Source organism: Rhinopithecus roxellana, chromosome 9 (assembly GCF_007565055.1).
Source record: "Rhinopithecus roxellana isolate Shanxi Qingling chromosome 9, ASM756505v1, whole genome shotgun sequence".
Taxonomy (NCBI): domain Eukaryota; kingdom Metazoa; phylum Chordata; class Mammalia; order Primates; family Cercopithecidae; genus Rhinopithecus; species Rhinopithecus roxellana.
This window is the reverse complement of record NC_044557.1, coordinates 109,645,941-109,661,911: the sequence shown is the minus strand read 5'-3', so window position 1 is coordinate 109,661,911 and position 15,971 is coordinate 109,645,941. Positions and strand designations below refer to the sequence as shown.

General features: G+C 52.8%; 1 protein-coding gene across 1 annotated transcript in view; it reads left to right on the top strand.

Moving 5' to 3' along the window:
• The window catches only part of PEBP4 (phosphatidylethanolamine binding protein 4), a 213,488-nt gene extending 202,649 nt beyond the window's left edge, over positions 1-10,839 (top strand). Inside the window, exon 7 of the mRNA XM_010365389.2 lies at positions 10,560-10,839. Within this exon, the coding sequence (XP_010363691.1) occupies positions 10,560-10,714 (155 nt within the window). The 3' untranslated portion in view covers positions 10,715-10,839. The remainder of the gene's footprint in view (positions 1-10,559) is intronic.
• Positions 10,840-15,971: the final 5,132 nt, after the last annotated feature.

Below are 15,971 nucleotides of genomic sequence, written 5' to 3'. Positions count from 1 at the left end.
TTTGCTAATTACTGGGTCGGCTGTGCCATCTTAGTGATGAGGTGAAGATGTCCCCCACCATCCCCCCTCCACTAGCTTCTCTGAGCAGCCCTCCTTGGCTTCTGGAGCAGACCAACTCCGTATAGCCTCCTAATGGTGAACCCTGCCTGCTTGGCCTCGGTCCTCCCGCCACCAGGGCCAGGGAGCAGGAGCGGTGGCCACTTGGCCACTGCAACATGCCACAAGTGACTCACCTGACCCAGTGTGAGCCATGCCCCCCACTCCACCTCCCACCATCTGAACCTTAGATTTCTCTTCCAGAAAATGGGAAATAAAGCCACCCCTGCACTCTATCACCTCCCCAATTTTAGGGAAAGGAAGACAATAGAGACTGCACAAATGCCATCTGAGAGTGCAAGGAGCATGTCCCCCAGGCTGGCAGGAAGGCAACTGGGAGGGTGGGTGTCATCAGCCATTGCCTCTCACCCAGTGACCTTGACCAAACATCCACCCACTGGGAAGCCGACACAGGTATTGCTACAGCTGCAATGCCGGAGGCCCCAGAGGAGAGGAACATGGAGCCCAGAAAGGCACAGGTTGAGCGACTGGGCCTTTCAGATGTGCTGAGCAGGGCCTACCAATCACAGAGGGCTCCAGGCCACCCCGGGAGTGGAGCTGGTGCAAACTTTCCACCGGTGAACCTTCCCCAGGTGCCCTCAGTGCCTTGCCAATCCATGAATCTGTTTAAATGGCTTTGCCAAAGACACACTTTTAAGTTTTGATGCCGAGAGAAGGAAACACAATTATGTATCTTGCCCAGACCAAGAAAAACTGTCTCCAGCACCCTGGCTACCAGTCTCACCAAAGATGTCAGGACCTCAGCCTATGACATTCCCCCACCCATGGGGTTCTCATAAAATGAGGCACTGCCTCTGAGCCCCACCATGAGACTCCGGGGTTACCATGCCTATGCCCAGGGCAGGAGCCTCTCGTGGGGTAAGTGCCTTCTGAAGGCAGGATGGAGGCAAGGATAGAGCATCAGGAGATGCCATGAGGAGGGACAGACAAGGGAATAAGAGAGCTGCGTACACCAAAGACGCTTCCCTACTCTGTGTGCTGGGGCTCCTGAGGCTCGACGGCAGCCTGTCTTCCAGAAACCACAGTGGCCTGAGGTACCAGCAAAGGCCTGCCCCCCCCCTCCCAGGATGTTGATGACCAGGCAAGGAAGCCAAAACACACTGGGCCTGAAACCCATTGTTTGGTCTTGTGTACTTCCCCACCCCACCCCTTGACCCACCTTTCGTCCATGGGGAACTTAGAAACTGGACTTGCATCTGGACAGGGTTTAAAATGGCCCTCCCAGATGAAAGCCCCAGCCAAGGTCCCAGTCTTGCCATATGATGCCTTCCATGTGCCCAGCGCTGTGCTGGGAACTTCAGAGAAGACACAATCAAGGGCACCAGGAATTTTCCCTGCCCTCAAGCGGCTTACAGTCTGCTTTGGAAATAATTAAATAACAATGCAGAGCAGGTTGTAATTAAACACTTAATTGTGTGATTCTAACTGTAAGGACAATTGGAAGTCTGTGGACTCAGGAATAGATCTCTTCCCTTCCTACTATGCCCTTCCCTCCAGAACACTGTGCCCTCTCCAGCCAGAGAGGGTATAAAGGTGTTTTATTGTAGAGTGAGGCAATCTGGACTCCCCTCTCTCTAGTTAGTGATTTCACTTTGAGGCCAATGAATGAACCTTGCTGGGCCTCGGTTTCCTCATCTAGAAAATGAGGGGTTGGCTCCAGATGATCTACAAATTTCTCTGGCCCTGAGGCCATGGGGAGGAGGTTGGAGCAGGGCTGGGCCCTAGAGAAGGAGGAGAGCTGAATCCTTGAGTGAAGGAAGAGGGAGCTCTGGGTTGGAGAAATCGTGTGTGTGTGTGTGTGTGTGTGTGTGTGTGTGTGTGTGTGTGTGTGTGTGTGTTTCAGTGAGAAAATGGAGGGGAAGGGGGAAAACAAGGTTCTCAAAAGTCTGGCAGAGGAGTGGCTTTTGTGGGTCGACTCTGGGAAGCCATTCAAGATTATTTACCGGAGAAGCAACACTCAAAAGTCACTCTTTGGAGATGATGAACCTGGAGGGACAGGCAGAACTGACGAGAATGAGAGGACAGGACACCACCAGAGGGGTCGAGACATGAGACAGTGAGGTGTGGATGAACCCAGGGGTGATTGCAAAAGCAGAAACCCCAGGTCCTTGCACAGTGTTGAAACACTCAGGGTCTGGTGCTCTCTGAAGCACCTGGACAGTGCCTGGGGACTTATGGAGCCCAGGGCTGGACCAGTGCTTGGGAGGCCAGAGCATGGGGCCCTGCCAATGAACACAGGCCCCAGGACTTGCATTGATCTAGATTTCTCTCCATGGGAGAGAATCCGTGGAGGAAGTGGGATGCCAGGGGTTGGGCGGGGCGGCGGTGGGGGCAGTGTGGTGTAACCAGCTGCTTGTGTCCCCCGGGTGAACAGGCAGGAAAAGCTTCTAGAGACTCGAGGGGAAAGGTCAGCCTACAGGAACCAGGTAGAGGGGTGTCTATGGCAGATGGGCCCCTGAACCCCATCCTATTCAGGCCTCTTCCCTCCCTGGATCTTATGGGTGAATTACAGGCTTAGGGTGAAGAAGGGAGCTTGAGATGATTCTAGTAGAGCCTGTCATAACTATGTAAAGGGGTGTAGGGATGGCATTGTTCAGACCCAAGGAGGTGAAACCCTTCCCAGAATTCCTTTTTTTTTACTGTGACTCCAGGACAATGTACATGTGGTCAGCAAATGAGATCTTGACATCCCAACTCTGATTGTTTGATGTTGGCTGGGTGACCTCCCCTCCCTGTGCCTTGATTTTGACCTCATCAAGATAAGGGGTTGGACTAGTTGATCTGCAACTGAATGATCTGAAATTGATTTGCTCCCAGCTTCCTGGGCTGTCCTCACCTCTCTGTTCTGCCAAATAAATGCAGGGACCAGCTGATGAGGCTCGACTCTCCCGGCCAACCCTGACATTTCCTAGTAGAGGTCTTCCATCAGACCCCAGGAGGCCAGGAGCACAGCAAGGGCCCCAGAGGGGCTTAGAGCTACCCTGCTTCTAGCTGATGAAACCCTGCCCTGCTATCCCACTCCTCCTACCTTTGCACAGCTCCTTCCTCTCTGGCCACTTTCGAACCACGCTTGGCATAACTCAGTAATGCCTTCTGCATTCGCTCAGCTGATGCCAGACACCTAGTGTGTGCTTGGCGCTGTTTTGGGTGCTGTAAGAAGTCACCACGTGATGGTGTCCCTGCTCTCATGCATGTGTGGAGTCACCCTGGTGTAGCTCTGTGGATAGGCGGTGCTCACTGAGACAGTTAGGGAAGATATTCAAACAGCGCAAGCATAACTGGTCCCCAGTGCGGGAGGAGCACAGACCTCTGAACTCTAAACAGCCTTAACTGGTGCCTCTGACAAGGGCTGGCTGGCCAGCATCATAGGACAGCTGTGCGACGCATGTCCCAAAGGCCACACTTTACCTTTCCAGATTTGCAGTCACCATTATCTCAGGCCTGTGACATGCTAGGCTTTCTCCCTCTGATTCTAAGTGAACACCCCTCTGAGGGGGACATCTTCCCTTCCAGGCAGATTTCATTTGCACCTTGTACCATTGCCCTTGTGCGCAGCACACTGCCAGAACATCCCTGAACTACTTCTTTGCTCACATCTGCCGGCCCACCACTGCCCATCTGGGCACCTCATTCTCCCCTACCCAGACCCGCAATGCCTTGCCCACCTTCCAAGCACCAGTATCCCCTACTGGCCCTTCATCACGCCCTCTGGAACAACCCTACAGAGCTGATCCGCTCAGCCAGGCTTCCTCCCGCCTGCTGTTGGCATCTCTAGTCTCTATCGTCTTCTCTACTCGCACAGCATTTGTCGTGCCTCCCCAGACATCTGCTTTGATCTCTTCTGTATTCCTAAATCACTTGCCGCTCGTGGCGGCCCCCCTTCCACCATGAGACTATCAGTTCCTTAAGAGAAGTGCTCACCTCTGCCTTCTTTCCCTTCTCCCACCTGTCCCTGTGCCCAGCCCACTGTGGGCTTTCAGTCAATGAGTGTGTCTGTGTGTGGGACACACCCAAGTATGCACATCCACAAGCCATTCACACACATGGATCTGCACGTTCTCACACCCCCACATTCACAAACACACATCAGCTTCCCTCAGCACCTGAGAAGGCAGCTACCTCTGTGAGGACCATGCCCACAAGTGACAGTCTCTGCACTGATCCATGTTCTCCCTGTCCCGCCTCTCCACCAGCCTCCCTGACCTCCCTGGCCTTCCCCTTGCCAACCATGCCAAGGGGGCAGGACAGTGGCCATCACCCCTACCCCGGGACAAATGAGGAAAGCAAAGCCTGAAACAGTGAGTGGCATGACTTACCAAGAGCATCCACAGTTAAGAGCCATTTGACTTTCTTCTGACTTCCAGGGAAAGGCTGTTTGCACCTGCCACCGTCTTGCCTACATCCCCGTTCTCCTGACCCAGACCACCAGACTTCTGAGCCCCATTGGGGATACAGACAGAGTGCATTTGCATCCTGCTGTCCCGGGCTTCCTTGGCCAGCAGCAGCTGCCCAGAATGGTCCATGCACATGCCCCCTCCCTGGCTGTGGCTGAGCCTCAGACTACTGGGGAGCTATGGTCTGTGCCACACCACACCTCAGTCACCTCAGCCAGAGGTGTCACAAGCCAGTCTCACACTCCTCTTGCAAGCGAGCAGGGGAAATCCCCTCTCTGCCCCACGAGAGGACATGCCACAGCTTGCTCCAGAAGCCACTCCAAGGCCAAGTGCCCAGGATGGTGTCACCGTGCTGGAAACTAACAGGCAAGAGAGGCTCTGGTCACCACCTCCAGAGCAGCCTCAGGGCCTTCAGAGGGGAAACTTGTTCACTGCAAAATGGAAGTCCTGGACCAGGCAGCCATAAACCACTCCCTAGCACCACAGGCACCCAAATTCAGCAGCTCAGAGGTGGAGCCACCCACCCACAGGGGTCAGAGAGGAGAGACAGGCAGGGACTTGCCACACAGGGGGTTGAAGTCTTGCTTGTGGCATCTGAAGGCATGCAGGCCTCGGTGCGTGAGAAAGAAGGGGAATCTTGGGGCCAAGGGCAGCAGAGCCCCACGCAGCTTCAAGGGTACGCGGTGTTGCCGCAGAGGGATGAGGCTGGGAGGAAATCCACCAGCCTGGTAGCAGAACACAGCAGCTCGTGGTGTCAGGAAGCATGGAGGGAAGAGGTCTGAGAGGAAAGGAGGCCCTGCCTGGAGAGCAGCCTCCGCCCTCAGACTGCCCCCCACCAGCGCACACACAGACAGACACAAACACTCAGCCCACCCCCATGACCTCCCATTGTGGTTCACCTGGCCCAGCCCCAGCATCCCCCAGGGCCCAGCCCCTGATCACTGTGTGGGCTTGTGGCAGGAGGCGCTCTTCCTCCAAAGGGCCCCACCCACCTGGCCAAGCGGGTAGAACTGGGGGCCTGGCAGCCGCCCAGCTGGGGCCATCCCGGGCAACACTCAGACAGGCGCCCAGGCTGGGAACCACCTGAAATCTCCATGAGCCCCAGGTGGACCTCCTCAAGAAGCAAGTCCCAGTCCAGCCAAACATCAGCTGTCCCGAGCAATACTGAACACATCATGAAGAAACCACGGATAAGCCCCCAGATTCTACCCAAAATGTCAGCCAACTGTCACCACTACCAAATATTGGAATTTATCACTGGGAGCTAAACTGGCAGCTTAGAGTCTCCCATCCTCCTGATACCTTTCGTGTCCCACCCTCAGCTGCAGAAGGGCGGAGGAGGCCTAGGAGATGCACTGGCTGGATAATTAGAACCAGCTTCTACTCTTCAGCCCTCCTGGGTCCTCTCTCCAGAGGAGATGTGGGTCCCCTCACCACCCCAAAACTCCCCTGGCATCCCCACCCTCTCACTCCTGCCAAAGTCACAGTGCCCCCCACTACCCCAAAGCCTCTCGAGCCCGCAGGATCAGCCACTCAGCAAATCTCCTCCAGGAGTAATTGGATGTGATGGAACGAGGGCTTTTCAGGTCCTGAGTAGAAGTCTCCGGATGTCATTTAATGGCACAAAAAATAAAAGGCTCAGGCCTCCCGCCTACCACCGCCAGGACATCATTAATCTTGGCAGAAAGGTATCAGTGCTTCTATCAATGTGGCTGGTCTCGTGATGAGCCAGACAAATTACAGACCTGAGCCGGGCTCTCTGTGGGGCAGTTATTAGGCTAGAGTTGAGTTTTTGTTTTTTTCTTCAGGGCCACCATCCCCCAACAAGAAGCAGTGGTACCCTTACCTAACGGGAAAGGCAGCGAGGCCAGGAAAGAGGGTGACCACCTTGGGTAGATACAGATCACCAGCTGAAGGAACAGGGCTGTTCGGAGCCAGAGCCAGTGGGCCCTGTCCTTACAGAGACTGCCCTGGGACAAGATGCTGCTGCAGCTCCAACCTCAGGGGCTCAGCAACCCACTCCCTATTCTCCAGTCCACCCGAACAGGGGCCCATGGGAGAATGGAACTGGGGTGAGGAGCTTCCCTACCCCACTTCCCAGGCTAAGAGGGAAATACATCAGGACGGAAATACTGAGGACCAAGTGACCAGTCAGGTGGGAAACGTCCCTTGGCTACAGCAGGGTCACCCAGGAAGTGCTGTCCTCGGCTGTTGGGAAGTCTTAAGAGTGGGCCTGGCTGGGCTCGGTGGCTCACACCTGTAATCCCAGCACTTTGGGAGGCCCAGGCAGGAGGATCACTTGGGCCAGGAGTTTGAGATCAGCCTGGGCAACATAAAGAGATCCTGTCTCTACAAACAATTTTTTTTTAATTAGCCAGGTGTGGTAGCACACAACTGTGGCTCCAGCTACTCAGGAGGCTGAGGCAAGAGGATCACCTGAGCCTGGGAGGTCAAGGCTGTAATGATCAGTGATAGTGCCACTGCACCCCAGCCTAGAGAATGGGCCTGCTGACAGGAAGCCAGGGGTGTCACTGGGGGTGGGGAACTTGTCTGCTAGGGACCCAGACTACAAAGTTCTACTGCTGGCCAAGGCCACTCTTTGAAGGACCAGACCGTGATTAGTTTAATATTACTTGTATTATATTAGAAACTCGCCGAGGGCAGGAGGTGAAACGAGGCAGCTCCGCTGACCCCATGCCTGGCAGAGGACGAGGGTGATGGCTGCCAGTGTTAAAGGGGCTCTGACCTCATCTAAGAGCTTGCACTTCTGGCAGGGGAGCAGACCCCTCATTCTTCCAAGTCCTGCAAGGGGGCCAGGGTCAGCTGGACTTGGTGGAGCACCTCTCAGTTTCTCGGATGCCTGCTTAGCCCTGACTGGCCCAATGGAGCCGTCCAGATGCATGTAACAAACCACTCCCAAATGGTGGAAAGCCAGCCCCACAGATTTGGGAAGCTTGGCGTGGAGAGAGTGACTGTCAAGACCTGCCCCAGGGCCATTCCCAAACATTCCTGCCATCATCACAGTCCCTAGGACTAAAGCTCCAAGGAGGAGACCCTTCCCCAGCTGCTGAAGACAGGGGACATCTTTCCCCCTAGAACCTAATAGGAGACCAGGCACAGAGTGGTGGCCCAGAAACCCCCTGGTGGCTTTAGATAAGGTTATCACACTCTCCCCTTGGCCCCCATCTGGAACAACGCTGAAATCTAACATCTCTCATCACTAACATCTTTCCTATCAGCACTGACCAGTAAGTGAGAGTTCCAGGGCTGCTGCCTCTGGCTATGCAGGATGAGAACGGTACCCCCTATGGTTGTGCAGGGATCAACCTGTACATCATATGCGGCAGCCCTGTCCTGAAACACCCAGGCCTCTGTGTCCCAGTCACAGGGCAGGTGGCTCATGAGACAGGCATCAGACAGCTTCCTCCTCCTTTCTCCCTTTAGCCAAGGCCTCCCATCACAGAGGCCTCTGAAGTGCCTGCACTGCCCCTGCCCTCATCCCAGGAAGAGCCTGGCCCGGGTGCGTCCATGGTACAGTGGAGTGGCCCAAGCACAGACAGCAGCGCTGCCCTCTTCCTGCCTGGCCGCGGACTCTCTGCCTCTCAGGGACAGCAGTGCCATACAGGAAGGGGCTTTCCTCTGAGCGGTGACCACAGAAGCCGCAGTCTCCTAGCTCTCCAGCTCTCCCCACACACCCCAAGGGCCTGACTCACCCCCTCTGCCTTCTAGAACTTGTCCTGTGTGGCAGGAAACAGGGGGTGTAAGGAGTTGCGGGCGAGCCAGGAAAGGAGGCAGCAAGAGGCTAGCCGGCACGGGGACTGGGTTTCAGGAGCTGGCCAGGGAGCCCGAGAACCACAGGGCTGTCGACTTGGGACTGGAAAGGAACCACGAGGTCCCCAGGGCACTGAAGGCTCAGAGGCTTCCGAATTATCGAAGGGAGCCAGCTCTCGCTCTGGACGCAGGGGATTTCTTCCCCACAGCTTGCCCTGGCCTCGTGATGGGTTTCAATTCCCTTCCTGCCATGCGGGTTCCTTCCTGCCCTACGGTGGGGAAGGCCCCCTCGTCCCTGTTCCTGTCACACACCAATTCACCCATAAGCCCTTATTACCCTGGCATGCACACACACCAGCATACACACATATACACACATGCACCCACACATACACATGTGTGTGCACACACTCATTCCCAGGGTCGTAATACCATAATTCCTTTCCTTGCAGCCAGCTGGGCTCCTGGGGTGCAGAGGCTCAGGCACAGCCCCTCTGAAAGAACACTCAGGTAACACTGAGACTCCTAGGAGAACCCGGCTGCAGTCAGTACACCTCCAGCGGGAGAGGCTTTCTCAGCACCTTGGCCACACTTTCTGCAAAAGAACTCCTGGAACCCCTTGCTTTCCAGCCCCCCTGGGCCCCATCTGAGCATGCAGTCACTGAGTCGGATAGGATTTGAGGGAATCTGCAAAGGTCTTTCCCCCATCCCTTCCCCTGCGAAGCTTCCTTGCCAGTACCCCACTTTGTGCCTCAGTCGTCCCATCTGTGAACTGGGAATGGGAACGGTCCTCCCTTTTTAGGATTGGTGTGAGGATTAAGCGAATTATGTGTCAAGCTCTTAGAGTAGTACCAACACATAGGAAGCACAGAAATTGGGGTGTTACTGCTATTATTATTTGCATTATTGTTATTGTTATTTTGGGTTTTGGATTAAAAATTATCCTCTCCTTGAGAACATCTTTGAAATGTCAGCAGCCTCTGGGAGGCAAGAACACTTCAATGGGCTTGCTATCTTAATTGCTATGAAAAGGGTGGTGGGTGCTGACCAAGGAGACAGGTAGGTGAGAGGGTGGGTGGCCCATGAGCCTCAGGTGAGGCTCTGAGAGCTGCCAGCCCCTTGCCTTCTTCTGTCTGGGTATCAGAAGTGACTGCTCTCCATTAATCCATTGTATATCGGCCACTGCCTAGCTCTGCTCCAGACAGGGTCTTCCCCAGGCACTCTGTCTCCACCCTGGGAGGTTGCTGCATTTAGCAAAAAATGACAACAAAAAAAGTAGGATGCCCAGTAAAATTTGAATTCCAGATAAACAACGAAAAAAAAAATTCGTGTTAAGTATGCTCCATGCAGAATGTGGGACACACTCACACCAACAAACGATTTGCTATTTATCTGAGATTCAAATTGAACTACTTCCTGCCTTTTCTTGGCAAGCATCTGCCCAGGGTGCCTGACACCCAGGGTTTGGGAAACAAGAACATGGGAATATGCCTCTGCCCACTTCCCTCAGCCTCACTCCATGCCCCGGGCTGTGCCCTCCTCGCCCTGCCACGAGGCCTGTTCACACTTGCCCCAGAAGATGCGCCTCCCTGTACACACTTGTGTTTTCCCACCCTGAGGAGGAACCCCTCTGACCTGGGCACTGTATGGGCTTCTGCAGGCCCAGCTCCCCTGCCAGGGTCCAGGGGCTGCCCCTCCACCTCTGCCACAGGGAAGGCACCCTGGTGCACGCCCTGTCCTAGGACAGAGAGGAGGAGGTTGGTGGGGTTTAGTGGAGAAGATTGAAAGAAGAGCACTGATACTTCCGCCAATCTCAGCCCCAATCTCAGCCCCTGCAGCAGGGGTGAGCAGGTGTGAAGGAAAGCAGTGGTGAAACCTCCCATCCTAGGGTCAGGGGAGCCTGCAGGGAGAGGGCGTGAGTGGAGGAAGTGGGCAGCCCACATGATTGGGCTTCCTTTCTGCCCGAGAGTGAGAAGGTAGCTTTGCTAAACAGAGGCGCTGGGGAAGGAGACTCAGGCATCCTTGACTTGGGCTGGGCTCTCAGTCCCCATTGCCTTCTGGAGAGCAGGCAGCTCTGCTGCTGTTCAGAAGCTCTGCTAACATCTGGGGACTGCCTCTGCGGCAGGAGCCAGAAACTCCTACAGCCACTACGCACCATGGCCATCACATCACCTGCTGCCTCCGCTCCCCTGAGCCGGCCTCCCTCCCAGGCCCCTGCTAGCTTTCAAGTCCATGGCTCTTTCTCACTGCCTCCCTATGGTCTGTTTGTCCTTCCAGGCTCTTGGAAAATGGACATATTTCTGAACCGCTTCCACCTGGGCGAACCTGAAGCAAGCACCCAGTTCATGACCCAGAACTACCAGGACTCACCAACCCTCCAGGCTCCCAGAGGAGGGGCCAGCAAGCCCAAACACAAAACCAGGTGGAGATAGCTGCCTACTAGATGGCAGGCTTCGCCGTCCAGGCACGTGGCCACCGACGATGTGGGTATGGAAGTTCCTCTAGATACAGAACCCCTTCTTTTCCAAATTAAAAAAAAAACCATCCAGGGCTTGGTGCTTTGCTTCCTAACTTGTATTCATTTGAAAAGCAACAAGAGGAAATCGGTCAATATTCAGCACTGGGGACTGAGGCTTTCCTGTAAATGCAAGGGGTTGGGTGGGGAGTGGGGAAAATAGACGGACAGGCAGGATATAGTGATCCCTATACCCGAACTGTCACTGAGTCACTGTGGGACCTCAGGGAAACCTCTTACCCTCCCCAAAGTTCTGCTCCCTTGGCTGTGACACGGAGGTAGGAAGAAGCGGGAGAGAGTGGTTGGTTTATTACCATGGGCCTTTCCAGGTCTGACATTTGATAACATTCATTCAGCAACTATTGTTGCATGTGGGATGCACCTGGCCTTCCTCCAGGCACTGGGGATACATGCCTGCCTCATCCCCATGCATGGGTAGATAGGGCAGACACAGCGTGGTGCTCACCTCATGGAGCTTCCAGTCTAGCAGCAGAAGAAAATATCCCCAACAAATGATAAACTGTGATAAGTATGTTGAGGGTGCAAAGGGGGCCTGATTTCTGATGGAGAGGAAGGGTTGAAGACTCAGGCAGAGCCCTGATGTTTAACTTCAGGGCTGAAAAGTGGGCTAGGGGTTACCAGGTGAGTGGAGACAGGAATAGAGAACATTCCAAAGCTCCTCCGAGCCCTTGTGGCTGGCAGGGGCACACATGGCATCTTCCAGGAAATGAAAGGCCCCTGGTGTGGCTACCGCTAAGTATGAAAGGGCAAGAACAGCATGACGGGTGGGCAAAGGCCAGACCATGCCAGGCCTTGTTGCCATGTTAAAGCTCTGGATTGTATCCAAAAAGCAATGGGAAATCATTAAATGATAAGTAGATTGGGCCAGGCATGGTGGCTTGTGTCTATAATCCCAGTGCTTTGGGAGGCCAAGGCCAGAGGATTGCTTGAAGCCAGGAGTTCAAGACCAGCCTGGGCGGCATAGGGAGACCCCCCCAACCCACCAAAAATAAGAATAAAAAATTAGCCAGGTATGGTGGTGGATGCCTGTAGTCCCAGCTACTCAGGAGACTGGCATAGGAGAATCACCTGCACCCAGAAGTTCGAGACTGCAGTTATCTGTGAATCTATGATTGCACCACTGCCCTCCAGCCTGGGCAACCGAGCAAGACCTCATCTCTAAAAAATTAATAAAATAAAATAAAAATAGATTGGAGGGGCAGATGGCATAATCAGATGTATGCTTTTAGAAAGCTGTGAATAAGGCCAGGTGCGGTGGCTCACGCCTATAATCTCAACACTTTGGGAGGCCGAGGTGGGCAAATCACCTGAGGTCAGGAGTTTGAGACCAGTCTAACTAACATGGTGAAACCCTGTCTCTACTAAAAATACAAAAATTAGCCAAGCGTAATGGTGGGCGCCTGTAATCCCAGCTACTTGGGAGGCTAAAGCAGGAGAATCACTTGAACCCTGGAGGCAAAGGTTGCAGTGAGCCGAGATCACACCACTGCACTCCAGGCTGGGTGACAAAGTGAGACTCCATCTCAAAAAAAAAAAAAGAAAAGAAAGAAAGAAAGAAAAAGAAAAAGAAAAAAAGAAAAGAAAGCCGTGAATAAATTCTTTGGTATCTGCAAGGAAAGGACTTTTGCCATCTAACTTCCCTGGGCTTTCTCTGCAGGCCTCTTGACTTCCCCATCCAAGGACTCCTGGGGACCCCTCCCTGCTACAGTCTCATTCCCAGCCTAAAGTTTTGGAGGCCCCTCACCTCCCCACCACCACTCCAGTCCTTTCAGCACCCCAACACCCTCTTCAGTTCGTTTTCCCTCAAAGAGTTAATAACCACCTCTCCTTGGCTAGCATGCAGCGACATTGGTGACTCATGTGTGCAAAGTGCTTTGAGATCCCCAGATGAAAAGAACAAGCTGCACCTGGGTACAGGGTTCTTACCATCTTAGAGTCCTGCCCCTCGCTAGCTGGAAGGCAGAGGGCCCTAGATGAACCCTTGGCCCAGCTGAGCACGCTTTTAACTAGTGGAACAATTTTAGTGGTGGGGATCTGAAGAATACAGTGGGGCTGAAGGTTGAGTTTATGAATGGGAGAGAATTGAATGATCCCCCCTTTATTGATAGATTCAGCTCCCTGCCCAGGTAAAGGGCACCAAATTCTGATGCTCCAGAAGGGCATTTTATGCCAGCCCAAGGTAAAAGGAAACCTGGGCAGTAGAAATTGTGGAGCCTCCCCACTTCCTTCTACCCCACCAGGCAAGCCTGCAAGCTGACCTAAAATAAGAAGCAAAAGGAAGTGTCCATTTGCAGTGCCATGGAAGGCAGCCTCGCAAGGGACTTTCTGGGTCCCCTATTCCCTGGGACCTTCTCCCCACAGCCCCCACCCCACAAGACTCAGAATGTAATTGGCAGCTCCGGTTGGTGCCCAGGGCCAGGATAAATAGAAGGTCAGCTTCCTAGAGCAGCCCCAAATCGAGACACATCCTCCCCTCTTCTGCTTTTAATTCATTGTGGCTAGCATGTTTATTTTGGGTGAGGAAAAAAAATCGGATGTTTATCCTTCGAGGAAATTATCGGCTTGCTTTCTTTCCTTCCCCCAACCCCCTCCTTCCTTTTGACTTGACGTTTTGGGCTTTGAGTTTAGCTGCTGGAGAGACCCCCACCCTCCTGGCCCCAAAACGTGAAAAAAGAACAAAGCTGGCCTAGGCTCTAGGCTGAAACCAGCCCTGGCCAGGCGATCCCTGGAAACCACAGAGAAGGAGGTCCCAGTTGTGGAGAGGGGAAACCTGGAGGCCACGGGGACCTTGGGGAAAACCCAGCCTTGATGGCGCTTTCTGTCTGCAGAACACTTTGGGCCTCTCATCCCTTTTCTTTGCACCACCTCCTCCAGGAAGAAATAAGATGAACATCTAAATTGCTTTGAGATCTCCAACGAAGCAGCTAAGAAAAATATAAGGGAGCATTAGTGACCCCTTTACCAGGATAAAGAGAACTGACATAATTATTATCATCATTGTAATCAGATGCATTTATTGAGCACTTTCTGCATACCAGGTACTACACAAAATGTCTAATGTATTGTATCTCACTGAATGCATCCCCACGCTACTTCATGGCCTTCTGGGGGCCTTCATACATGTTCTCTCATTTGATTGTCACAACACGCTAATAAAGTGGGTGTTATTCTTATTTTAGAGATGAGGAAACTGACATTCCCGTAAGTTAAGGAACATACTCCCTATTCCCTAACTAGTCATGGTGGAATCTGGTGTTAACTCAAGCCTCCTCAGGTGTAGTATTTAGAGGAAAACTGTACTCTAATTTTACTCTCTTGGCTATATAAGATAAAGGCCAGATCAGGATCTGGAGTGGGACAAAGAGAGAGGGCTGGAAGTTCCAGAAGAAATTAAGGGGACTCTTCTCCAAGTGTCTTTCCTTACTCCAGGTTAAGCCATCCTGGACCGTGTGTGATTTGTAGGGATGGCTAGGGTTCCTGGATACTCAAGGCAATAGCCTGGCCCAGCCCAAGGCCATTACCATCCCTCCCCACCTGCCCACAGCCACTACCCCAACAGTTTACCATCCTTAGTCCATGGAATGACCCCTCTCCCTCCCCATCATTCCTGTGTGATAACTGCTCTTAGGTAAGGAAGAAAGGTAGAAAAGAAGGGAAAGTCACCTAGAAAGGCTCCAGGGTGAAGATATTGATGAAGGTGATGATGATGGTAATGGATGATGATGCTGATGATGGTGATGGTGATGGTGATGATGAGATGATGGTGATGATAATTATGGTGATGGTGATAATGAAGTGATGGTGATGGTGATGGCAATGGTGATAGTGATGGTGATAGTGGTGGTGATGATGATGATCATGGTGATTGTGATGGTGATGGTGTTGATGATCACGGTGATATGATGGTGATGATAAGGTGACGGTAATGGTGATGATGATAATCATGGTGATGGTGATGATGATCACGGTGATGGTGGTGATGAGGTGATGGTGATGGTGGCGATGATGATCATAGTGATGGGGGATGGTAATGGTGACGATGAAGTGATGGTGATCATGATGATCATTGTGATGGTAATGGTGATGATGAGGTGATGGTGATGTTGATGATGATCATGGTGATGGTGATGGTAATGGTGATGATGAGGTGATGGTAATAATGATCACGGTGATGGTGATGGTGATGATCATGGTGATGGTGATGATAATGGTAACAGCAATGGGTCCAGGTGTCAGCACTCAGCAGTCATGGGATAGGAAGAAAGCCTAGTACATGCATTCAGTGATGCCATTTAAAAACACAAGTTTTCTTACTGAGCAGATCTAAATTCACATAGAAGTTTTACCATTGATAGCTCCGTGACCTTGGCAACTGCTCCAGACCTGTGTTTCAACTGAAAAAAAAAAAAAAAAAAAAAAAAAAACGCAGTATAATGAAAATAAATGGAAACAAGTGCCTTCCTCCAAAGATGTGTTGCAATGGTTAAATGAGATAACAGGGAAGTCATCTGAGCACAATGCCTGGCATGCAGGCTGTTCAGTAAATGTGCATGTTCCTCTCTTTCCCTGCCTCCACCTCACCTGTTCTCAGCTTGGCTGGAGCAAGCAGTGAGACTTAGGATATTGAGAAAGAAGCATGTCTCCCAGAAGAGAGTCCTTTCCCAGAGACCCATCAGAGGTTCGGCAGCCCCAGGGAAAGGACCAACTGCCAAGGAAGCCTCAAGCCTCAGCCCAGCATCCCCCTCCCAAGCTAAGCAAAACATTGGGAGGCTTGGATCAGGAAAGACAACCCAGTTCCTTAGCAACTAACAAGAATTTCCCTGTAAAGACAAAGACCCTTCACTCAGGATGCTCCCTCCCCCTAGCCTCCCCAGGTGTCTGATCTGCTTTGCAGGAGTGGGGCTGGGGGCCTATCCAAGTCCCCAGGACATCTAGAGGCCTCTTGCCTCACCCTCCTGGCTGTCCTGATATTACCTGCAATTATCCCAGAACACCTTTCATCCTGGTGCTAATTAATTTTTCCACTTACCCCCAGGAGCTCCTGGGAGACACGTGAGATACACACACATGCACACACACACACGCACACACACGCACACACGCACACACACACATGAATGCCCATATTTTCCTTCTGAGACTCTCCATTTGAA